The following is a 26,140-nucleotide window of genomic DNA, read 5'->3' on the forward strand; positions in this document are numbered from 1 at the left end:
CAATGTACCTACCTATATAGTTTAAGTTTAAAAAATTTGGCTCTCAAAAGAAATTTCGATCGTTGTACTGTTGATATTTGGCTCTGTTGACTAATGAGTTTGCCGACCACTGCACTAGAGCAATATACTCCAAACCGGAGATACGCGGCCTGGAGACAGGGGACTTTTACTCCTGCAGAGTTGGAACTCCTTCTGTGGCGCAAATGCGCCTCCCAGTGGTCATGCCAGGTTATGGCAATGTCGTCATCCCCCCCCAACCCCCGCCCCCCCACTGCCCAGCCAACCCCACAGGAGAGTTGGGTGAGGACAGGAAGAAAAGGGGCTGGAGGGGCTGAGCTGGGCTGGGAAGAGAGGTAAACAAGCAGCGTCATTTAACCTGCACTGATGTGAATTTCCAGAATGGCGGGCACATTCTTATTAAAGTATAAATAGATAAAACCCATTTTGAATTGGTTTTATGTATCCCTTCTGTTACTGTAATAACTAACATTTATTAAGCTCTAATCTTTGCTAGGCACTGTTCTAAGTGCTTTACTTGCATTGTATAGACCCCTCAAAACTCACAGAGACTCTGCAGAGAGATTAAGTAACTGTGCTGAGTCATATAAGTAGTAAATTGTGGGGCCAGGCCCTGAACCCAGATCCGTCTGTCTCCAAAGCAGGGAACATGGTTTCCTTCTATTTCTTTGGAATAGGCTGACAGGGGTAAAAGTAGGCAGAGTTTATTTATGTCAGAATCCAATGGAAAAAATAATCTCTCTTGCCCTGACCGGTTTAGCTCAGTGGATAGAGCGTCGGCCTGCGGACTGAAAGGTCCCAGGTTTGATTCCGGTCAAGGGCATATACCTTGGTTGCGGGCACATCCCCCGTGGGAGATGTGTAGGAGGCAGCTGATGGATGTTTCTCTCTCATTGATGTTTCTAACTCTCTATCCTTCTCCCTTCCTCTCTGTAAAAAAATTAATAAAAATATTTTAAAAAAAAATAATCTCTCTTCTTGGAGTTAGCTCTGATCTCTTCCAGCTTGCAGGAATGACTCCTGCCTACAGGGCAATTTCCTTCAGAAACACCGCATAGAACCTCACCTGACAGAACCTGGAATTCAGAAGTTGAAGGATTAACAAGAATGGATCAAATGTTTATTTGATTGGTTCAAATCAAACTAAAATTTACCCACAGAACGTGGCCTACTATTTTTTTTTTAATCGGTTTCAGAGAGGAAAGGAGAGAGAGAGAGAGAGAGAGAGAAACATCAGTGATGAGAGAGAATCATTGATCGACTGCCTCCTGCACAACCCACACTGGTGATCAAACCGTGACCGCCTGGTTCATAGGTGGACACTCAACCACTGAGCCATGTCGGCCAGGCTTGGTTCTGTTCTTTTTTTTTTTCTTTTTGCTTCTGTTCTTAATATTCTTCTACACATTTTCTTTTTGAGAACTTGTTCAACTGTCACTTCTATGAGATTACTTGCAACTCAATATTATAAAATCATTGAATATTGGAGTTGGAAAGGAATTTAGAGATCAGATACTTCAGTCCTCTCAATCCATAGAACATAGCTGGCTAACAGAATTCTGTAACTCAAAAGAACTTTAAAGATTAACTTGCTTAATTTATAAATAAAGAAATTTAGGTCTCAGAGAGATTAAATGATGGTCTTTTCTATTTCACCACACAATTCTGTGCAATTCAAGACGTATCTACTGAGCTCCTACTTTGTGCAAAGCACACGAGGTAAGTCATATAATGGAGAAAGAACCTGATATGAGACAACAGAAGAAAAAAAAGTTCCAGTTATGGATATCTGATTATTATATGAGTAGATTTAACTAGATTTTGAGGAGATTGGCACATTCTTGTTGTTTGTGTATGTTTTTTTAAAAAATATATTTTATTGATTTTTTACAGAGAGGAAGGGAGAGGGATAGAGAGCCAGAAACATCGATAAGAGAGAAACATCGATCAGCTGCCTCCTGCACACCCCCTACTGGGGATGTGCCCGCAACCAAGGTACACGCCCTTGACCGGAATTGAACCTGGGACCCTTGAGTCCGCAGGCTGACGCTCTATCCACTGAGCCAAACAGGTCAGGGCTTGTGTATGTTTTTTAATATATGAGGAAATAGTCTCAACAGATTAAGCGACTTGTCCAAAATGACATGTCCAAAGTGACACTGTGAAAGACAAGGCCTGGTCTAGAAGTCAGTCCTAACTGAAACTCCAGTGCCTTTTCTCTTACATCTCAGTTTACTGTCAGCTCTATTTCTCCCAAGTACTGTCCTGTATTGCCAACTGCCTGCTAGGCATTTCTAAGTAAATGTCCATCTACGGTCTTGTTTTACCTAGTCAGTAGCACAACCATTCTTTTTTTGTTTGTTAATCCTCACCTGTGGATACTTTTCCATTGCTTTTTAGAGAGAGTAAAAGAGAGGAAGGGGAAGAGAGAGAGAGAGAGAGAGAGAGAGGCATCGATGTAGACATATCGATTGGTTACCTCCCACACGTGCCCTAACCCAGGACTAGGGATTGAACCTGCAACCCAGGTATGCATTTGACCAGGCATCGAACCTGAGTTGATGCTCCAACCACTGAGCAACACTGGCGAAGGCACACAACCATTCTTCCAGTTGGGATGGATCAACATCCAAAAGCCACGTATGTAGCTGGACAAGTGGAATGAAAAGTTAACTAGAAGAGGACATTCTACCAAGAAAAGGCGGGGGCCTGCAAGCAGGCCACGTCAGAACAAAGTCTTGCACGCAAGACTTATTGTTCAGAGGCAGAACTTTCCTTGACATGATAAATAGTCCATGAGGGCATGGAAAGCCAGGGAGGGTACACTGCTGCAGGTGGAAAGGGTCTTTGTATAACATAGGAAATTAATAGTGTAATGTATAACTTAGCTCTGATGATCTCAAAAGCATGCCTGTTAATCATTGTCACTTGCTGTACTCCATTGTTATTTGCTGTACTCCCCAAACAAAAGCTATGAGAGCTTTGGGGGCTTTGCTACTTGCCTGACTAGCGGTAGCCCTCTGCTTCTCTAAACTTAATCCTGCACGCCAAGCTCATCTCAGCGTCACCGTTCACAAAGAACATCAACACACGTACAACAACATACAACAATACACACAACTACAGCATACCTCATACATATTCTGGCAATAGGTCGTATTGACTTCAAAATGTCTCTTTTACCCAGGCCTTTCTTTGGTGACCATTTCTACTACCTGGGCAGAGAGCCTTATTATCTTAATACTGGTTTTGTCTTCAGTCATTGATAAACTTTAGAGCCTTAGAGGTTCTTTCACCCAAAGAGAGAATAGTACTCCTGTTCCTGACAATGGTCAGCCAGCTACTGTGCAGGGTCCTCAACCACTCTCGGGACAGCTGCTTTCCTATGAGACACCCAAGTAATTAGTAAGTTCAGTCGCTTACCACTCAACAAATGTTTACTGACCATATTCTCTGTTGCAGGCACAGTGCTCGGTAGACTGGAGATTTAGCTGCACAGGGCTCTCCACTGGCCTTCTGCATTCCCACCTTTCCTGTCTTTGTTCACTGGCCTTAAGTAACTTCCAGTTGTGTTTCTTCATCTCTAACATGGAGATAATATCTTGAAGGGTTGTTCTGAAGATCAACCGATAAAATATGTGTAGAAGTATTCTGGAAACCAAGTGTGATATAGGTAAGGCTTTCTCCCTTGTTTCCAACTATGTAATACATAATTGGGGTGGGGGGGGTGTCTCCATTATCATCTTTTAAATTACATCTTATACATACAAAAGGATAATTGTTATATGTGATATAAAAATAAAATTGCCCATAAATTTACCTTTAACCCAATAATTAGAACATTACCAATAGCATCCACCTGTTCTTCCCCATCCCATCCCCAGCCTCTCTCCAAGGTAACTACTAAAGAATTTTGTATTTATTATTCCTCCTCTTTTTAAAACGTTTTATCATATATACCTAAAGAATATGTTGTCTAATTTTGCTTGTTTTGAAATTTACAAAAATTATTTCAAATGTTTGCGTTCTGGGATTTCTTTTTACATCCAATAATATGTTCCTAAGATTAATCTAATCCAAGTATATACTCTGACGCTTCATCTTCTTCTCGTGGCCTTTTCAGATCACAAAAGCACTTGGTGATCTTTCCCCTTAGCACTCAATGTCTATATAAAAAATGGGCTGACACTGTACCTTCACTTTTCCTGTTTCTTTAAGTGTCGTGTCATCACCTCAACTAGACAAACTCCTTGGAGAACAGGGAGGCAGCTTGTCAGCACTGGATGGGGAGTTAGGAGGTCTGGGTTCCAGTCCAGGCTACACTCCCACAGGCAGTGTCTCAGCCTCCCTTCCAGCGTCGGAGCCTTGATCCTAACTGTGAGGAACTCCTGAGATGGTGGATATAACATACGGGTGAAGAAAGGCGTTCTGTGGAAAGTAATCCCACCGTTGTGATCTGAGATGAATTCCTAACTGGGCAGGCTGTGGTGGGCGGCCACGCTCCAGGCCTATAACCTCTTCAGTGAAAGGTTTGAGCCCAGCCCTGTGCATCGTTCCTGTGCAGCTAGGTTAACACCCCTTCCAAATGCCGGAAGTGATACCCTTCCAAGGGAGTAACCCTGTTAACTATCTTATAACCCCCCCCCTCGCTTTCTCTCACCTTCTTAATTTCAAATGCGTTAAAAAGCTGCAAAACTGTTATTCTCTGGAGCATTTGAGATCTTTCTCTCCAGCATATGTCATCAGTTTGGCTCAAAAAAAAAAAACTCATAAAAATTCTCTACAGATTTGGATGTTTCTTACGTCAACAAAATGCTTGGTAAACTGAGAAGTGTCGTTCTCAAATTAATATTCCTATTATTGTTGGCCCAGAGGGATCTCTGCACAAAGACCCGAGCTAAGGGCTCTGGCTGAGTTAGGGGATGGGGTGTCCTCCCTCAGGGCAGGGACAGAGTTCGTTCGGGATCCTCCGGGCAGAACCAGGTCTGACGTAGCGGTGACGGAGGCCAGACATCCGGGAAGACTTACCAGGAAGACAGAGGGCGCTGTCTGACCCTCAAACTGGGCAGGGAAGAGGTTAGGTCCACGCATGCGCGCCTCCTTCTCTAGGTCTTGGTGAGACCCAGCCCAAACTGGTTCGCCGGGTTTCCCCCTACACCCTATAGGGGCTCAATCTTTTGTGTACGCATGCGCCTTTTCCAGGCTTCGGTTGGCTGACGATCCCATCCGTCATTAGAAGAGCCAATGAAATGAGCCAATGAAATGAGCTTCAAGGTCCACGCCCCGCGGCGGGGGACACTGGGAGTGGGACCGGGTCTTTGTGGGACCCGTGCAGTGGTGGACCTAGTCCTAGGGGGTTGAGGAGTCTGTCCCAGCGCGGGCAGCAGTTGGCTCCCGGCCGCCAAACCGTTGCCTTCTTTGTCATGTTACAGCCGGAGGGTGAATGGCGGGTGAAAGGGCCCGTGTGAAGGGCGGCGGGCTCAACTCTGCTCGGGCAGTGTCGGAGGGGTGGTCGCCAACCATTGAGCCCTGCTGTGCCAGGCACTGCGAGGCGCTTGGGAATGGCGGCCTCTGCTCCCCGGGGCCCTATGGGCTGCAGGGGCAGGTTTGACCAGCGCTTTTATGCCTTCCCCCTCCTCCCCCTTCGCCTTAGATGGAGATTTCTTCTTCCCGAGGTCTGAATGGCTCCATCGTCCCCGCCCATCCCTGGCCGCCAGCGAGGACTAGGCGCCAGCAGCCACTCTCAGCTGAGAGGACGGGCGCCGCGGCCGCGTGAGGGCGGGCCTGGGCGGGCGCGTGACCCTCCCGGTAGGCGGGGCCCCCCTCCCCCCTCGGGCCCGGGGTGGAGTCACCAGCTCTTCCTCGGCACGTGGCGGCGGATGCGCTGTAAATAGGAGTGACTCTGGGCGGCCACGCTGCGGAGGCAGGGGCCGCGCTTTACGAGGCCAAACTGCCCGAACGAGGCCCAAGAGCTGTAAACACGTGGAAACGAGTACAAAGCAAAGGGGACGGGTGTTAAACACACATCACTTAACCCTGGAAGCAGTTCATCCTGGGCCCCAGGCTGACTTGAACTAGATCTATCCAGGAACAGCGCGAGGCCCGTGGGAGGAACCCGAGAGCGGCCTCTTACTTTGGGGCCTCGGGTTCACCAGTAACATAGACGCTGCGTCTCGTTATAGAATCAGCCCTGAGCCTTGGCTGGGCAGTAACACAGAATCGTTTTAAGTCTGTAAACAAACACGCAGTCTGTGCGGGCTCCGGTAGGAGCGCCGCTTTGGAGCCTGGGGTGGGGTCGCCTTATGCCCCTTTGACATCTGCTAGAATCTAAGATGTTCCTGAAACAAGTTTCCACAATCACAAGGCTGGGAAAGTTACTCAGCCCATGGGACTGAGGGGTGGTGAGTCAGAAGAACATGAGGTACAGGGAACTGGCCTGGCCGCCTCCGCTGGAACAATCCGAATCCACCCTTTGCTTCCTGCCTCCCCAGAGCTCTCTTTGGGGAGTAGGAGCCCAGTGGGTGCTAATCCTTCAGTGGGCTGCTGACCGCGAAACCCAGGAAACTGGAACCCACACTTGTTTTCAGCCTCATCGGTGCTCCTGGAGCTGGAAAGTGGAAGAGAAGCTGCAGGAAGTCACCACGCCCTGGAAGGAAAAATCCTCCAGGTTTGCAGCGCTCCGTCGTTTACCGAGCGCACTTTCACATGCGTTATCTCGTGTTAGCCTGACACATACTGTGTGCCGGGCACTGAGCCCGACGCACAAAGGGATGAGGCAGTGCACTTTTTTAAAGGAGCTTTCAGACCGATTTTAAAGAGAAAACAAACTAGTACCCACATTTTCAGGAAAAATGAGGCAGGTGCTATGAAGGGGCAGATTCCCAACACCCCATTAGAGAAGAAGAACACAGCCAGCTGGATAGGACAGGGGAAATAAAAGTTTTATGGAGGGAAAGTTGTAGGAGTAAACCTTGAATAACAGGAAAGTTTACAAAGATAGAAATAGGGGTGTAAGGCAGTGTTTTAGACATCTTCTTACCCAAGTCAGCTCATTTTTTTCATGTCTTTGACAAGTAGCAGTAATAAAAATGACACGATTGAGCACTTATGATGGTCAGGAGTGGTTTTCAGTTCACTTAGAGGTATCATTTAAATCTCACAGCAGCCCTAACCAGTTTGGCTCATTGGATGGAGCATCGGCCTGCGGACTCAAGGGTCCCAGGTTCGATTCTGGTCAAGGGCATGTACCTTGGTTGCAGGCACATCCCCAGTAGGGAGTGTGCAGGAGGTAGCTGATCGATGTTTCTCTCTCATCAATGTTTCTAAGTCTTTATCCCTCTCCCTTCCTTTCTGTAAAAAATAAAATATATTTTTAAAAAATAAACCTCACAGCAACCCACTTACACAGGAGGCAACTGAGGCATGGAGAGGTCCATCTCCCAGTCATCTTCCCTTATCAAGAGAAAACGGAATGACCTCCAGGGTTGCACTGCGTGTCTTGCCTTTAGAACCAGATCTTCCTAAGGCTCCCACAACCCTCACCACCATCCCTAACCCTGAAATTACCCCGGGGAGCAAAGTACCACTTCTCCCCTTATGCCCCCGAGAAGGTACCCCTGACTTTCCCTTGTTTCCAACTCAGATTGTCTAAAATCTCAGGAGATACCTGGTAGCCCTGTCTGGAGGCACTGGAGCACCACCATCCATCCAGTCAGTACTCCAAGCACGAGTTTGGGAGTTACTGACCCTCCTCCCTTTCCTTTGCTACCTTCACCAGGCAGTTTCCAAATCCTGTAATTCTACCTCTCAAATAGCTACTAAATTCACCCTCTCAGTTGTAAAGGACCCTGACTGGGCCTCAATTTTGCATTCCTCCCAACTGGTTCTCTGCAGCACCAAGAGAGAACGTGTACGGGCAGGAGCTTTCTGAAGTGCAAACATGGTCACGTCCATCCTCTACTTAAAATCCTTTGATGACCAAACATCTTCTGCAGAATAAAGTCCAGACTATGGCAATCAAGGCCCTTCCCAGTGAGGTTTCTGCTACCTCTTCAGCTTTATCTGCTATTCCTTTAACCTGCACCACAGTATTGGATTTCCTGAACGCACCATTCTTTCTCCCTATCTTACTTGCTATTCCTGCTATTGGGAATGCCTTCCCTGCCCTCATTTGCCTGGGATACTCCATGTCTTCAAAATTCAGCTCAAACACCTCCAAGGAGACTCCCTGATCTCCACTGGCTTGGATTTGGGTGTCTCACCTCTGACCCCACGGCCTGCTCGTGTCCGTTCTATGACACTGAACACAGACTTCTGACTCAAGACTTCTTGGCTCTTGTCCCCACTGGACTGTGAGTTGCTGAAAGGCAGGAGCTGCCTGGCTCCTCTCTATATCCCCAGTGCCTAACAAAGGATTTCACAGAGTATGTGCTTAATGCACGTTCGTTGCATTTTGGACAGAAGAACGACATGAACAAAGATACAAAGGATCTATCCAGGAATGGACTGGGCTGCCTGGCCAGTCCAGAGCCCAAGGGCTGTGCAGCAGGGATGTGTGGACTAAGCCTGGAAGAGGTTATATTGGTTCTTTGAAGGCCCTGGGAGCCAGGCTGAGGCGTTGGGATTTCACGTGGTATGGTGAGCAGTGGAGAACCCTGAGGTGCTAGATGATCAGAACTGTGCCAAAGACAGGAGGATGGATTGGAGAAGGGGGAGGCAGGGATTAGAGAAAACAGGCAGCTACTAGCTCTGCTTACAGTCAATGAAACAGCAGCTTGGGGAGATCATGCTTCTCGGGGCCACACAGCTGTTAAGTGGCAGAACTAGGAGCCGAACGAGTTCTGGACTATCGTCAAGTCCAAAGATCTGTACCTCACCACAGGGTTATCAGTAGATGGGGCTTCAAGGTTGTCCAAGTGCGAATGGATAATCCATTAGCCAGGATAGGGTAGGTTCTATTGCAGGCACAACACCCAAACCTCTGTGGCTTACGACGTTTTCTATTCACACAGTCCCCTGTGCTGGACACCTTGAGGCAGCTTAGCCTTCCAGGCTGCTCTGATGTGCCTCCATAGTTCCCACGACAGGGAAAGCACTTGGAGAACCATGTACCAGCTTTATTTTGGAAGTTTTATTGGACACACATACCAACCATGATTCAATGTGAGAGGACCACACAAGGGTATGAGTACCGCATTGAGGTCATTGGATGTCACCTTGGAGGCTGCCACCACAGGTGTCTTCCTAAGCACCTTCTGCTCAGCTGTCTGTCAGCTCTGCTCCAGCTGAGGGAGAAGCCAGGTGAAGTTTGCCATGACCCGGGGAGGGAGGCAGATCACCGCAGTGTGCAAATGAGGAAACTCAAGGCACAAAGACGTTCTGCAGTTTGCCTCACTCCATGTGCTCTTGCACCAACCTGCATAGGCCGCAACCAAAGCATTGACTGTGCAGTGTGGATTTTAGGCATTTGTAAGCCTCCTCTCTCACTGTATATTGGCCTCTCACACTCCATCTCTGCCTCTGCAGCACCTAGCATGGGCCTGGTGCAGAGGAGTGGCCAGATGTGTTAGCCAAGCCTTACACACTTCCCTCCATAGCCCCTGCACCAGCCCAAAGCATAGCTGGGCAGGGTGTGGGGAGGCGGGATTGAGAGTCACCTGCCCCCAAGGGCACCAGGTGGGAGGTCCTCTGGGATCTGTGAGGAGGGTAAGGAGAGGCACCCTGGCACTGTTAGGTGCTTCAAAAGGGAGGGGAAGGGCAGATGCCCCTACTGGCGTGAGCTCCGTGGGACCCCTGTGAAGGTGGACTTCATTTGTGCCTAACCTGGCGCCTGGGCAAGTTCCTGCCATGGGACAGTTCTCAGTCGTCGAAGATTCTCTATTGTGCGGCTCCCTCACTGCACACCATCCTGCTCCTGACCAGGCCTTGAGTGGAACTTCTTTCTCTTATATCCCACAACCCGTCCTGTGACTCCTAACAGGGCAATCCTCCCTAGTTCTGGGGCTGCCTCTGCTTCTGACAGAGTACCTGGGAGAAATTCTCATCTGGAACCCGACAGCCACCTGAAAGTGCCCGCCCTGAAGGCTCCCGCCCCTCCTTCCCACTGCCGCGATGCTTGGCCTCTGACCCGGGTGGGGCCACACAGCCCCTCCTTCCCTCCTCAGCCCACCGCCCCAGAGAAACCAGAACCCAAGCCAAAGTATCAGAAACGTGTATTCTTTTTCTTTTAATAGTAAACCTCTTTACAACAAATATAGTGAAAGAGTTTTCAAACAAAACTCATAAGAATCTCGAGGACTTTGTCTTTCTTATTGTGTAGAATACTAAGAAAGCATCACCATACAGCACGAAAAGAAATATTGAAAACAAATCAACAGCCACACACTTGGACTCGCCCTGCCCAGGACCCAGGAGGAGCCCCAGGAGTGTGGGTGATTGTCGGGTTTGGGGGTGAGGCACCTCCGTGCCCTGTCCCCTTCCTCCCTCTGGGACTTGAATGGGGAAGACAGAGAGAATCCAGATTCTCCATATAACATTCCAGCGCCCCTCCCCCAATACAAATCCCGTTCCTTCTACCAACTGGTTAGAGGGCGGAGAGAGGTGGCAGAGGGAAGAACAGAGGAGTTCCCAGGCTCCGTGTCTCCTCCCCTCCATGAAAGCCCAAATCCATGCCCCGCCCCACCCCAGGGGATTCCAAAGAGTCAGTTAAAAATATATAGATATAGATATTTCTAGATACACTTTTACATCATTTCTGTCTCTCCAAACAAATAAATAATCAGCAAGAGAAGGTGCATTACTTCCTTCCTGTCCAAGGTGGGGAGGGCGGGGTGAGGGTCAGGGGTCAGTCTCGCTGTATTGAGTGCACTACGGGAAAGAGGAAATGGTGTCCACGGGGGTGGGTGGGGGGCCCCTTGCCCACTGTCCCTGAAAGCTGTGGGAAACCTGGGGAGGGGAGGAGCATTGGATGACTCCAGTGATTACTTTGGCAAATGCCCAGTTATTCAGAGGAAGGAGTGGGTGGAGGCAAATTTGGCTTGTGAGAGGAGGGAAAAATGAAGTCTGCACTTGAGGTTTGGGTTCCCAGGGACCCTTCTTCTGGCCGGCCAGGAGCCCCTACCCCCAAGAGAACTCTTGGGATACTGAACTGCAGAAATGTCACACATTCATTCACAAATCACCCCCTGCCCCCAGGGATAGAGAAGAAAGGACACACGCACATCCACACATGGTAATCAAAAGCCAGGTTTGCCATTACAAAGCAGAGGGCAAAACTGGTAAATATTGCACCGTGAACTGCAGGGGCCCTCACCCCCACCCCGTGTTTAATGGTGGCCAACCTCAGCTTAGAAAGGTGGACAGACTCATGGCGGGAACAGCCTGAGAAGGGATGGCCAGTCGTTCAATGTTGATTGAGCACCGATCATTCATTCACCGTTCACTCGTTCAGCGTTTACTGAGTGCCAGGCCTGGGCAAGGCTCTGGGAAAGGACACCCACACGAGACCACAGCCTCCTCTTTCATGGCCCTGATCAAGTCTCATCTATTCTTGAAACTCCCTCTAGGAACCTGCAGGAAGACTGGCCATGCTGTGTGCCCAGCCAGCAGGTGGGGTTAAGGTGTGAGGACGATGGTTCACCATCAGGTGAGGAAAAAGCTTCAGGGAGGAAGAGGAGCTTGAGGGTCACCCTGAAAGGACTGGGGCGAGGAAAGAGTGTACCCCAGGGATGGGGCTGTAAAGGTGTGGGTACTGGGCAGACAACTGTGCGTGGAGCCTGGGAGAGGCAGGGCGGCCAGGGGTGCCAACTGCTAGATCCTTTCTGACGGGAGGACAAAAATATCAGAGCCGAGGGTGAGAACAGGTGAAGGGGCAGGCCAGAAGGGAGCGGGGCTCAGGGAGGAGGGTCACGGAGCTGGAAGCCAGGGCGATGTGGCTGCAACAGCCACCTGTCCCTCTGTAAACACATACCCAGGCACGTGCTCACGCACACGCACGCACAGATGCCCTCAGAGCTTAATTCGCACAAAGATTCCTGTGTATGCCCAGACAGGCTAGGAGACCCACACAACCACACACACACATAAATACAAAGGAATACGTGGACATACAAACACTAGATGCCCTTGGGAATACACTCAGGTACATGTGCAGCCACATGTCCCCCTCTGCTTCTGGTTCCTTCCCTGCCTCGTGTTGGAATACTGCAAGTGGCTGGGTCCTACAGGTGGGCAAAGATAGTCACCTGGCACAAACTGGGCCTTGTCTACTCTGCTTTCCCACCAGGATGAAACCCCAAGGGAGTGCTACACCCCTTGGGCAGAGGAGCTGGGCTTATGTGAAGGAGTCTGCCTGCCCACGCACGTTAGGGTGAGGGGTGGTGTGGATCACGGGCATGGGGCCTGCCCCCTCCAGTTTGACCTGTCATCCAGCCTGAGGTCTCAGGACCTGGGGAGGCGCAGAGAGAGGCAGACTGGGGGCTGGAGGAGGGGAGCAAGAACAACAGCAGAAGAACCTCATCTGTACAGTACGGGCGTTTGAGTCATTATTATTACAATATACTTTGACAAAAATAGAATCTCATTTCATATCAATACAACAACAACAACAAAAAAAAACAGTTTCCTGGACTGTTACACTGCTAACTTTTCCAAAGGTTGCTATTTACAATTACAGTAGCCAAGAGGGAAGGTGGGATACGGCCTGGGGGTGGTGGGGCAGGAGGTAGCCAGACAATGAGGGCGCCAAGAGCACGGAGGTGGGGTCTGGAGCCGATCCGGGGGGCAGGAGCAGGAGCTGGGAGGAGGGCTGGGGAGAAGGGCCAAGGAGGAAAGAAGGGAGGCAGGCCTCTGCAGACCTCCAGGCCCCTTTCCCATCCTCTCACCCATCCCAACGTCCACTCCTCTGGGAATATGTACGTGCAAGGAAGAGCAAGTCCCCTCACTCACACTCGCCCCTGGATGCAAGGGTTCTGTCCTCAGGCATCCCGAAGTGACAAGACCTGCTCCCACCAAGTCACCTCACTCAAGTTCCTCTCCCCAGTTCTCCCTGCACGTTGTGGCCAGCTTTACGGGGCTGGTGTCCACTGAGGGCTGGGGAGCTATTGCACTGTGTCTTAGAGAGAACGCCGGGAAAGGGAAGGGATGCTGACTCACGCCTTGTCCCAGCCCTGTCCCTCCTCAGCCTTCTCTCTCCTCATGGCTCTTTCTCTCCAAATGTGCTTCAGCGGGGCGCTCCCTCACAGCCTCCCCGCAGCCTCAGATTCCTAGGCAGCCTTCCCAGCCCAAGAGCTCAGCCAGCTCCCCCGCACCTCGGAGGTGCAGCTCACACAGAACCAGTGAGCGAGTGCTGTGTGTGTGCAGGGGCAGGTGGGGCCAGGCTTGGGCATTCTGCCCCGTATGCCTGTGGCCGCAGGAACAGCCCAGAGGCAGAAACCCTTCACAGAGCCTCTTCCTCGCTTTCCCCTGAAACACAAACCCACCGTCAAGCCAACTTTGGGGTTTCAGTCTATTGTAAGGGTTTTGTTGTTTGGTAGTTTTTTTGGTTATTTCCCACTATCTGGGGGACGGGGTGGGAGGGTCCGCATGCAGGGCTCGGCACCTGTCCTTTCCCAAAGGCCCCCTGGCCCCCCCCTCCTGCAGCATATGTGTACAACGTGCAAAGTGTTCCCCTTCCCGCAAAAAGAGCTCCCGCAGCCAGTGAAAATGGCAGGGGGTGCAGAAAGGGGATGGGAGCATCCCCCTCTCCAAAGTGAGAATCCAAATTAAAAAAAATAATAATATTAATAATAACATAATAATAATTATACACAAATGTAACCGTCAACAGGACACGGAGCACAAGAAAGGAAGTGGGGGTCAAGCGGGAGGAGCCCAGGACAGGGGGTGGGCGGTGAGATTGTCAACTCTTCATCAGGGAGGCTGAGAGGAGGGGAGTGGGGATCGTCACTTTAATGTCTGTGAAGAGAGGAGATGGAGAAGGGGGTGTGAGGGGTGGCCCAGGCTACAGGGCATGTGTCCCCCACGCCCCTCTCCCTGTAGGGCCAGGACTCTCAGCGGCAGGGCCAGCTCTGAGGGGAGGATGCTATCGAGCAGAAGGACTGATGCTGGAGGGAGGGTAGGAGATGGGCCTTTGGTGGGGGTAAAAGGGCATGGTGCTGCCCCAAAAGGGCTGATGGGAGGGCTAGCTGGCCACAAGGCCTCTCAGGTAGGGGATAAAACAGGTGGGGCACACGGGGCAGTCCCTGGGTGTAGCAGACACTGGCAGACAGGAGGGGTGATGCTACAGTACCCAGGTGTCGAGCCGCATCCTCTTCACAGCTGAGCCCTCGGCCTCAGGCTCTGGGGCTGGGCGCAGTAGGCCCAGGGTAGGCCCGAAGTCCCCCCGTCCGTCATCCCGGTCCCCCGTCTCATAGGAGCCCCCAGCTGGGCTGCTGAGACTGTCACCAGGCTCAGGGCGGGTAGGCGGGAACACAGCTGGAGGGGGAGGCGCAGGGCTGCGTTCGCGGCTTGGGGACACAGGTTCCGACTTGATGCTGATGTGGGGGTGGGTGGTGACCGTGAGGGCAGCACCCACGTGGGGCAGGGGGCTGCCAGGGCTGGTAACAGGCGAAGGGGGTGGGGACAGGGGACAGAAACAGAGGAGAGAAGGTGAGTGACAAAAAAAGTGATGGGCGGTGACAAAACAGAGTGAGAGAGGACAGAGAATGAGAAGATGGGGGGTGGGGATGTGAGGGGGAGGCAGAGACAAGTGGATGGAGACAGAGATCGGGAGAGAGAGATGGCCAAGTGAAGGGAAAGAAGGAAAAGAAGTCAGATTAGTTCTCTTTCTATCTCATGTCATCTTCTACAGTGCGGGGTCCCCACCCCCACCCCCGGCTGGCTGGGGGAGGGGCTCAGGGTAGGTCTCCCAGGCCTGTGCCTGGGATATCAGGACTGCCATCTGGTGCCTCATATGCTGTCCACTGATGACAGACAACCTTAAAGGGATCCCTCCTCTTCCCCACCCTCAACCCTCCCTTTGCAAACACATGCATGGATCCCCAGGGACTCACATCAGGTTGCTGAGAGACACAGGGACCAGATGGGGCTGCTGCTGCTGTGGCTGCTGCTGCTGCTGCTGTGGCTGCGGCTGCGGCTGGGGCTGCGGCTGGGGCTGAGGCTGCGGAGGCTGCGGCTGGGGCGGCTGCTGGGGCTGTGGTGGCTGCTGCCAGGCAGTGACATTGCCTAGTGACAGCCCCCCAGGTGAACTGAAGGCTGGTAAGGAGGACAGCTCCGCACTGGTCAACTGGTAATCTGCATGGGTGGGGAAAGGGAGGATGAGCCTCAGTGGGAGGGAGAGGACTCAGACTGGGGGCACCTCCGGGAAGAACATGGAGAGGGAAGGAGCTGTTAATGATAGATGTGAACAATCACAAAACCCACACAAATCCAGGAAGATGGCACGGCACTCCTGGTTCAAAAGATGCAAATTGTAATGACCATCAGGTGCTGTTTTAACAGGATGAAAAGAGGTGGTTTCTTTCTTTTTATGATATGTTTTTATTGATTTTTAGAAAGGGAGAGTGAGAAGGGAGAGAGAGAGAGAGAGAGAAACAGATCGGCTGTCTCCTGCATGCCCCCTCCTGAGGATCAAGCGGCAAGCGGCATGTGCCTGACCAGGAATTGAACCAGGGACCTCTTGGTGCATGGGCTGATGCTCAACCACTGAGCCACACTGGGAGGGCAAGAGGTGGTTTCTTAAATAGTGTTTAACTTTTTAAAAAGTTTACTGTGTGTAGGTATCACTTTTAGAATGTCAATTAAGAAGAAGAGGGGTAAGAAATCAGGGAAGGTCTAATAGATGTCTGTCATCTCTTTAGCTGCCAAGTCTTTAAGTGCCTTTTAGAGACAGAGGGGAGGTAAACACCAGGTGAACAGCGCATCCGAAACGAATTACTGTTCACGGCCATTCCACCTTCTGCAAAGTCCAGAGTCTGCTGGAGACTGTCAACACGTAAGCAGCAGCCAGATTTGAGCTGCTGGGCCCCCACATCAACACAGAGGGGCGTGCCTGCCACCCAGAAGAGCCCGCGAGAGCAGAGGGGCAGGGAGGGAAACAGTTGTGCAGCACAGCAGGCCAAGGTGCTAACCAATTTCCCCAGGAGATGTTGCTTGTTCTTTTCTAAAATTTCCGTCTCAATAAAGAAACTGTGATATTTGCACTGTCACAGAACAAACAGAGCCATAGATGTTTCACAATTTACACAGCACTGTAATGTTTCATGTTGCATCCTGTTTGGAACAGTTTAGAAAATGTCTTCCCTAAGGAGCGTAAGGTGACTGCACTGTGGGAGGAGGAGGACACGCGCGCCCCTCCTCCCATCACAGCAGCACTGTGCCACCAAGCTCTTACTCAGGGGCCATCCGCTCCAGAAGACAGCATTATCTGTGCAACATAACAATAAGGTTACAGGCATGAGCGATGAGGTCAAACTTCCGGGCTACCTCCATTATAGGTCATGTGACCTTGGGCAAGCTACTTACGCTCCATAAACTGGAGGCAATAATCCTGCCTATACCACACAGCTGTTGTGAGGTCTGAGTTAATACACAGGGAAGCACGCTCTGAGTGGTGTGCTCAGTGGTTAGAGCGCCAGCCCAAGCACCGAAGGGCTGCGGGTTTTATTCCCCGTCAAAGGCACGTACCTGGGTTGCAGGTTCAATCCCCAGCCCCGACTGGGGTGTGTTCAGGAGGCAACCAATTGATGTGTCTCTCTCCCATTGATGACTCTGTCTCTCTCTCTCTCTTCCCTCTCCCTCCTTCCAGTCTCTCTAAAAATCAATGGAAAAAATATCCTCCGGTGAAAAGTAACAAAACAGCAACAACAAAACACACATGAAGCATGTAGAACAGTGTCTGGCACAGAGTAAATATTCAAAAGATTTACTTATTATTATTAATTTACAAAGGAGGCAACTGCACCCTCAAGTCTGAGGAACGCCCCAGGTCACAGAGAGAGCCAATGGCAGAGCCTCTTTATTACTTTTAAATCTCACCCCAGAGAGATGGTCCGTGCTTGCCTCTGGCCTCATTAACGTGAGCCGGGAGCTCTGAGATGCTTACATTTAAAAAGCAGAGCAAGGGCAAAAAGGGGCCCCTAGGACCGACTATTTCAAACACTCATTATATAAACAAGGAAGCCAAGCACAGAAAAGCGCATCACCTGCCCAACGTTCTTCAGCGAGTGAATGGTTGAGACTCAACTCCTAGTCCCTCACTTTCCCAGCACACTCCAGCCCCATCTACCCGGAGACTGGGCTCTCCAAGAGGCTTAGCTCTTCCTAGGTAAGAGGAACGTGGCCTGCAGGTCACCTGGCAGCCCACTGGGCCTGCTCCTGGCATGTCCACAAGCCAGACCTCTGAGCCAGGGTTAACAGGGGCCAGGCCTGTCCCTTACGAAGACATTACCATAGGCAGATCACCCCCAGCCGGAACCTGAACTGGGGACTAGGACTGTACGGTAAACAACTAAACAGCATGTGTTCGTGAGGGTTTTATTTATGTATCTAGAGTCACCTGAACTCTCTGCTGTTGGAACCACTCCTGCAGCCAGAGGAACTGGAGCCCTGGCTGCCGAGAGGATGTGAGGAAGGCCACACACCTCTCACAGGGCTCCAAGGGCAGTCCCAGCATCAGCATCTTCTCTCACCACAGTGACAAAGTCTGGCCTGCTGAGCACCTGCCCCAGGTCACTGACACCCACTAACCTCCCTCCTTCTTCACAGAGTGACAGGAGACCCAAGAAGATGGCAGAAAATCACCTCCCTGGGATTCCAAAAAAACAACAGCTCCTGAAAAGTGTTCTGTGCTGCCCTCTGCCAACCACCCTTGGCTGTCCTCAGGCAACTGGTTTTTCTAGCCAGGCCCAGCCCCAACTGGCAGGGCTGGACGAGCCCCAGAGACCTCCTGTCCACTCACAACTCTCACAGATGAAGAGATGGGCCCCAGGGATTCGGCCATCTGGAGCAATCCCCTCTGAAACTGCCCGAGGACATAACAAGCTGAGAGTGTGTGCATGCATGGGAGGACACATGGGAACAGGGGCTGTACGACACCTGGATGATAAAATCTGGACACAGGTACCATGCCAGAGTCTGGTTCCGCAACAGCTGTCCTACCCACCCCCAGGGGCTTCCTACATACAGGGCCGGTTCCGGATTTATACACATGGGGAAGAGGTGAGATTTCGTGGGTATTTATACTGATGTCTGGGACCTAGGGTGCTTCAACTCTGGAATGGGGGCTTGGAGAGGGGAGTGAAGTTGAAGGATCTTTTGATCTAGTCTGCCCTCATCATAAAACAGCCCCAACACAAGCCACTCGCAGGTCAAAGAACCTGGGGAACAGCAGGGAAACAGACCAGGTTCCCAGCCACACACATGCTCTGAAACAAAGTGACATGGCATTTCCCTCTGGGCAGTGCTCCCCGACACTGCAGCTTGTAGTGCAGGCGAGGAAGGCTAGGAGTGTCACAGACTGTTCCCGGGAGAATGTGAGTGGGTGACACAGGCCAGGACAGCTCTGGGTACCTAGGAGCCGCCTGGGCACTGAATGTCCTGTCTGAATTCTTCTTCCTAGAGGCCTCCCTCACGTCTTCAGATCTCTCTCCTCAATCTTTCTCAGTCCTCCTCCTCCTTGCCCCCTTAAGACTCCACCACCAAGGCAGTTCCAGCAGCCTTCCCCGGAACCTGGATGAATCCTTCACTCTGGCCTGCTCAGCCTCTCTCTCTTCTCTCCCTCATTCCTTCATTCGTCTCCTCTAAGAAGCCTCACTGAACTGACCATGTCTGCCTCCCTACTCCCCAACCCTGGTGGCCTGAATCACCTGCTCACCCCTGTACTGGCTTCTCCTAATGGGAGGCTCCCTAAGGACAGGGCTTCCCTTCTCCATTAGGTCTTATATTTTAAAAAAAGGGTGTGACTCAGTGTTAGAGCATTGGCCCAAGCTTTGAAGGGTTACAGGTTCAATCCTGGTCCTGGTCAGGGTGCGTTTGGGAGGCAACCAATCGATGTGTCTTTCTCACATTGATGTCTCGGTTTCTGTCTCTCTCCCCCTCTCCCCCTCCTTTCCAGTCTTTCTAAAAACCAATGGAAAAAATATCCTTGGGTGAGGATGAACAAAAAAATAAAAAAATAAGGAATACCCAGTTAAATCTGAATTTCAGACAAAATAATGAATACTTTTTTTAGCATAAGTATATCTGGGGACATATTTTACAGAAGAATGTCTGAGAGACATACTAAAAAATTATTCATTGTTTTAGCTGAAATTCAAATGTAACTAGGCATTGTATGTTTCTATTGGCTAAATCTGGCAACCTTAATTACGTAGGGCTCTCCCAAATCAATGGCCTTCCTCCGATTAGGGTGTCCCCAGAGAATATCTCATGTGCCCTCTCTGGCCCCTCCCGTCCCAAGGCCATGTGCACACAGCTCAGGCCACCTGAACACTCACCTGTGTTGTAGGTGGTGGGCATGGAAGAGAAGGGGAGGCCCTGGCTGAGTAAACTCGGTGTTGCCACGGAAACCACTGGGGTGGTGAGCGAGTGGGTAGACTGGGAGGCCCCAAGGCGCTGGGCATTGTTCTGCAGGAGAAAATTGTCTGTCAAGAGGTGGTAGATGGGGGGGCGGGTTGCTTGATCCTGGCCCTCCATTCCAAGGCCAAGCTGGGGTCTCTGAGTCCCAAGGCCCAGATGGGAGGCCTCAGCAGAGGCCCCGAAGATACACAAACACATGCTGTTGCATTCAAGACTGGGATCCACAGAGAGAAACATGCCACACAAATCCATTCACACCTACACACAGAGAGGAATGCTTGCCCTGTGGCCCGGCACCAAGCTCTCCGAGGGCAGAGGAGAGAAGGGAGAGCCATTCTTCTCCTGGCTGATGCCTCTGGAGTCTGCTCTCCATCTATCACACAGCAGCACATGCCTGGGGAGAGGCGTGCTGGCATCTGTGACGGAATGCGTGTGCCTGCGTGTATGCACACACGTGTGTGGGGCTGTCAGCTCCATCTGCTGCTGACTCACTTGTTTATTCCAACTCCACGCTGAGGCCGAAACTGCTGCCGTGTTGGCCGCCAAAGCCTGCCTGCCTTTTCCAGCCTCACTGGCCTCCCATCAGGGAACTGGGGCGGGAGGAGCCCCCGCCCCATCCTGGCTGAGGGTGAGTATGTAGGTGTGTGAAGGAAAGCGGCTGGGTATGCCTCTGAACGCCTGTGAGACAGGCTGTGCAGAAGGGAGTACAGGAGACAGAAGGGAAATGGGGAAGCCCCCCATCAAGGACATCTCTGGCCTCACCTTAAGCCTCGGCTTCCCTGGAAAACGAATATTATTGTCTGGCTGGTACCCCTTTTATGAGGTCCTGCGCTGGGTGCCAAGAATGTGGTGGGCCTGAGCAGAGTCGGGGGGCAAGTGCAGCCCAGCCTCTCGTCCAAGGGCCTAATCCAGGCATCCTAGGACAAGGCCTGGGGCAAGGCCTAGCCCACTCCCCTGGCACACCCATATACACACAGAGAAAGGTGTGCCTGCAGGAATGCAACATCACAGTAACACATCTACATACACACATGTACAAACACATGCATGTCTGACCCTGCCCCATTCACCTTTGCATCCTGCTTGGAGCTCCCAGCAAGCAACCAAACAACACACACTGCACACACAGGCAAAAGGACAAGGGCACACACATGTTCCATGCTGGGGGCCACAGAGCAAGGGGATGACCCAGAATTCAAAGCCACAGCAAATATCTCACAGCCTCACTTACCAGATCTAAATGGTCCTCAGTCTGGGAGCAGAAATAAAACCAAGGGATGGTTCAGTCTCTTGTCTCCACCTTCCCCGCACACCACTGTCCCCACACCCTCCCACCTCTGCCTGAGAGTGGGAAGGCTCTACAGCCTAGAAGCACAGAGCTCCTCACTGCCCTGATGGGTTTCCACAGACGCCACATCCCAATGTCCATCAGGTGGGAAACCCTCGCAATCTAGTTCCCATCCCTCTGCTGTGATGGCAGATCTCTTCCTGCTACAGAACAGTCTCTCCCAATCCTGTTCCCTTTACTGCCTTTGAGGCTGGTACTTCTGTGTTCCAACCTTTTGTAAAGCCTCTGGGACTTCTTCCCAGCCATGCTTCATGGTCTCTCTTGGCAAGTCCTAACTGCTGGGTGACCTTCACATCTCTGCTGGAGATCGGCTCTTTCCTCCCTCCACGCGCCCATTCCCCAGCCCCTGTCCAAACCCCACTCACCAAGTGGTGCATTAACCCCTTCCCTCCCTGGGAAGTGATGACCCTCAGGTCGGGCTTGCGGCTGGGGGCTCCAAGCTGGGCGCTGTGGGTGGGTGGGGGTGGAGACTTGGCAGGGATGACCTTGTTTAAGCTGTTGCCATTGGCCACGGGGAGGAGGCCAGGGGAAGCCCGAGCACTGACATAGCCATTCCCTGGAGAAGAGATGAGGACAGAAGGAAAAACATGGACCCACCCCTCAGCCCTGTTAACTGCCCCCTTGCCAGTACTCCGGTCACCCAGTCCTCTCAAAGCCACGCCCAGGCTTTGAGTGGGTACTGAGCTATCTGACTTTCCCCTAAGACTCCTGACTACCGAACCATTGGTTCATCCTCCTGGCTCTGAGCTACGTGTGGGACTGGGTGGTAGGAGTTCTGAGGTTGGTAGGAAGAACTGGAAATGGAAACCACAATATTCAAGAGGTTCTTCTGCAGCCACGCCTTCTCCCCACCTTTCCTCTCTTTGGTACCCATGGGCAGGAACTCCAGCACCTTGTGATCCCACTACCTGCCTCTGACTGGGCCCACAATGACCCAGGTTGGAGAAGGGGTGGCAGCCTGGAATTTGGGCCTCAGTGAGGATTCTGCTCACCAGGGCAAATCAACCACTCAGGCTGCTCCCCTTGCAATGAGCTGGGGGCACGATGATTTGGATGAGCCCATGCCAAGATGCCCTCAGCTCTGGGGAAGATGAGCCATTCACTAGTGGGGGTGTTCTTCCTGGCATGGGGGACTGATAACCCAGCCACCACCATAATTAGGCTGGTAATAACAAGCACAATAACTATCCTTACATACTCCACAACCTACTTGGGGCTTTCACAAGCATATTATCTCATTTAATCCTCACACTAATCCTCAAGGTGGTCAGGACATGTATCATTAGCCCTATGTACAGAAGGCCTGGTTGACAGAGGTATTAATGACTTCTCTAGGGCCACACAGCTGGCTAGAAGCCAAGCTAGGGCCCTCACCACTTTCCACATGCCAGGCCTGAGGGCCCACAAGTACCGCTGCCTCCGTAAGGTCTGCAGGCATTTGTCTGGCCCTCTGCTCAGAGAGGGAGCGTATTCACGCATTTCCCCCATTTCCTGACCCCATACACAATCACTGCCAACAGGCTAGGATATGGTGCGTGGTGCTAAAGGGGGATTCTAAAGCCCAGAGGTGGGGGGTAACCACAATCAGAAGTGTCACTGCTCTGGTGCCTGAGAGCACACTGCTGCTCTGTAAGTGTGTGGCTGCTTCCATCCCAATTCCCAGATCACTCCGGGAATGGCAGGAATGTCAGGGTGACGTCAATGGTGACATTCGGAGTCATAGTAACCAGCCGGACAACAGCACAAGGCAGGAGGGACTGTCAGCTGCTGGGTGGGGGTGTGTGTGCCTTTCTTCTGGGGCTTGTAGATGTGTGCACACAGTGCACACTGAATGTCTGGATATTTCTATGAGTGAGAATGTCTACGCGTGTGTATGTAAGTATGTGTGTCAGTCTGTGCCTACTGCCCATTGGCAACACGAGATATATTTCCATCCTTCAGATCCCAACCAGATGTCCTGCTCAACTGGAAAAACTTGAATCTTCACCTCCAATCATTTGTCCAGAATTCTCTGAGCCTATAGCTCCACTCCAATCATTGCTACAGACAAAAAAAACCTCAGGGCTTAGAAATCCTCCCATTCAGGCCCTGGGACCTTCTCCTCCTGTAATCTAGGTCCTTCTTTGTCCCTGGACTCTTGGGCAGGACCTCCCCTTCCCCCGGCGAGGGCAGCAGTTCTTACCAACAGGGCTGGGGCAGGCTCCATTAGCACTGTTGAGGTCGCCCCCCAGCATGGCCCCTGGAAGACAAACAGAACCGTGATGAGCTGACAAGACGTCCCCTCCAGAGTGAGTCTTGGGGACTGAACAGGACAGGAGTCATAGTTCCTTCCCTCAGGAGCCATATCAATGGGAGAATGCTGTGCAGGTGAAGGGAAATACTCTCTATTGAAAATGGAATCCCAAGCCCCCATCACACCTCATTTCCACCTCACCCACCCACCTGCAGCCCACTCACCTGCACTGGCTGGGCGCTGGGGCAGACCAGGAGACACACTGTTCCTCTGTAGTGCTGGCTGCTGGGGGGACAGGAGCCGTGGGTCCGTGAGGGATGATGTCACCAGGGAAGGGGTGACCAGGGAACTGCTGGGATTGCTGAACTGCAGTGAGCTCTGATTGGACACGGGCACTGTCACAGGCATGGCAAAGTTGGGGGCCGGGACAGCTGACTAGACAGAAAATGGAGAGGCGGGTCAGGCAGGGCGACCTCTTACCTTGGACCCACTTTGCCTGAGAAAGCAGGCGAGGGTTCTTCTAGTGTTGGGCTGTGCACTCGATCTAGGGCCAGCAGCTCCATCTCTCTGCCTTGGGCCCTTTTGGAGTCCTGCCTGCCACTCCCACCAAGGAAGTGCATTGGTGGGACTGCTCTGGGATGCAGCTCCGGCCCAGAGAACGAGAACAAGGCTCTGTTCACTACAGACAGGACCAGGGACACCTGGAACCCCCTAGTAGAGGTGGGTTAGTCCTCAGCCAGGCAGGACACACAGGGAGCAGGTTAGAGGCCCTGAGTACAGACCCAAACTCACACACACAGCTGTTACAGGCCTGCACATGGGTCCGGGCATCATTTCACTTGCCATCTCTCATCCACTGGCCTACTGTAGGTGCTCACCCCACCTCACTGCCTTTCCCTTTAGCAGCCTCTGACTTCCCTAAACAATGCTACTAAGCATCTGAGCCTGGGGTGTCAGAGCAGGCCCAAGGGGGCCTTTCCCCTCAAAAGATCCAGACAATAGCACATTGTCTACATTCCTGTCATCTAAGGATCTCACGTCATCTACACATTTCTTGCTGGTGAGGGGGACAGTCCAGGCCTCTCTGGCTTATGCTCCATCCAAGTGAGGCTCAGCGAGGGTCACAGGTTTATCACAATCAAGGTCAGAGGTTCCTTAGGAATCACCAATAGCCCCAGCATGGCTCAGAGCAGAACATCCATCAGAGGCAGCAGAGGGCCAGGGCGGGCGGGGCGCAAAGCCACACCATGCACCACAGGGAGGCTCTCCTCCATGCTACTACTCACGGCCAGTCTATAACTCTGCATCATTTTATCAAACTCCTCGTCTATCTTTTTATATTTCTCCTCCGTCTGGGGGGTCAGGGCAAACACCTCGTCCACCTCAGGGCTCTCACATTCCCTGTGCTTCTTGTGCAGCGCCTGGGGGGGAAGGGGCCGGAAGGGGGGCCAACAGAGAGAGAGTGAGTGGGGCTCACCCCATAGCGCCGGAAGAGCCCGTCGAGCTCCTCGCTGGCGCGCCGGTACTTGTCCTCCAGCAGGGGGCTCTGTTCCAGCGAGTCCTCCCCGTCCGGCTCAGGGCTGTCGCAGCCGTTGAAGCCCTTCTTCCTCAGGGTCTGTAACCGCACCGCTACTGTCAGCAGAGGTGAGGGTCCTCCCACACCCATCTCTCTGGAGTTCTTTCAGCCCTTAACTGTTCTCCAACCTCCTTCCTCAGGGGTCCCAGCAACTCCCCAGCCCAATTCCTCAGTGCCACCCTCCCTCCCCTCTGGGGCACTGTGTGAAGATGCAGCTGACTGGGAGGCATCAGCATGCAGGGGTCACATGGAAGGTGGGCATAGACCAGAGAATGCACGTGGGGCAGAGACATGTGCCTCGAAGGTGATAGGTGGGGAGGGCTCTGGGCGTTGGGAGGACGGTGCTCTGGCCAGCCCCTGCCTTACCACCCATGGCCAGCTCTGCACAAAGGCACGGAGCGTTCCCCAGGGGAAGGTACTCAGGGCTGGCTTTGCCTAGCTCGATCCCTGGGCTCTGCTTAGAAGATGGAGGGGAGAGAAATAGAAATGAGACAGAGAGGTAGAGAGACAAGAGAGAGAAAGGCAACAGAGGAACTAGCTTTGACTGAGCTCCATGTACCACCCCATCTGCTGCCCTTGCCCAAGGTCAGAGCTTCTCACATGTGGCCATAAAGTAAGGACATACCTGGTGGGTCTGGAGTAGACCTCAAAGCTGCCCTCTCAAGAATCAAAACATCTTCATAGATACTTGTTTTGTCTTTAAAATGAATGCAGATTTTACATTCTAGTCCTGAGGAAATCTGTTTTCTCTAATATAAAAATAAGGGAATTTCCTCCAAATCTCTGAGTTAAAGTCTCACTACATCCTTCTCCACTGACACAAGTTCATATGCCCAAAGGCATGAATACCTTGTGTGAGGAGCAAGAACTGGACCGTCTCATTCAATTCCCACAACACCCTTCAAAGCAGGCACTGGCCCCATTTCGTGGCGGTGGGTGAGCATCAAAGCTCTGGGAGGCCAACCCCTCTGCCAAGGTCATGTGGCCAGTAAAGGCCAGAACTGGACCCCAAAGCCCCTGTCTCTCAACAGTTCACAATGGCAGCCCTCTTTGAAACAGAACGTAGGGCTATGGGACCCAAAAAGGGACAGAGACAGCAGGAGAGACAAAAACAAAGAGGGAGACAAAGGTAGAGTCGGATGCAGTAGCAGAGAAAGGGGACAGACAGACACCGAGAGAGAGAACTTGAGAAAAGATGGAGGAGAGGTCATGCCATGCCTGACAGACAAGCAGAAAGCCTCTGAGGGCTGCAGTGGGAGTGGGCTGGGTGGGCAGCCACACCTGACATGTACTCACTGCCCCTCCTTCCTCTTCAGCCTAGGGTTTGTGTGAGAGGACGTGGGTTTATATGTTGGTGCACACAGGTGAGGAGCTATAAGGGCAGGTGTAC

The 26,140-nt window shown here is 52.0% G+C and overlaps 1 protein-coding gene across 4 annotated transcripts in view; it reads right to left on the reverse strand.

Moving 5' to 3' along the window:
• Positions 1–10,217: 10,217 nt before the first annotated feature.
• The window catches only part of MEF2D (myocyte enhancer factor 2D), a 33,546-nt gene continuing 17,623 nt past the window's right edge, over positions 10,218–26,140 (reverse strand). The window contains exons 4-12 of one of the 4 annotated variants that reach the window (XM_070397167.1): positions 24,461–24,595; positions 23,399–23,609; positions 23,124–23,180; positions 21,307–21,497; positions 20,825–20,845; positions 19,512–19,641; positions 15,069–15,309; positions 14,306–14,612; positions 10,218–13,971 (exon numbers count right to left, since the gene is read on the reverse strand). In XM_070397167.1, the coding sequence (XP_070253268.1) occupies positions 13,960–13,971; positions 14,306–14,612; positions 15,069–15,309; positions 19,512–19,641; positions 20,825–20,845; positions 21,307–21,497; positions 23,124–23,180; positions 23,399–23,609; positions 24,461–24,595 (1,305 nt within the window). In that variant the 3' untranslated portion in view covers positions 10,218–13,959. Of the gene's footprint in view, positions 13,972–14,305; positions 14,613–15,068; positions 15,310–19,511; positions 19,642–20,824; positions 20,846–21,306; positions 21,498–23,123; positions 23,181–23,398; positions 23,610–24,460; positions 24,596–24,651; positions 24,790–26,140 lie in introns of all 4 variants that reach the window. The other 3 variants (XM_070397166.1, XM_070397169.1, XM_070397168.1) reach the window with 3 other exon arrangements.

Source organism: Myotis yumanensis, unplaced genomic scaffold (genome assembly GCF_028538775.1).
Source record: "Myotis yumanensis isolate MYYU_CA2020_CCGP unplaced genomic scaffold, mMyoYum1.0.hap1 SCAF_17, whole genome shotgun sequence".
Classification (NCBI taxonomy): Eukaryota; Metazoa; Chordata; class Mammalia; order Chiroptera; family Vespertilionidae; genus Myotis; species Myotis yumanensis.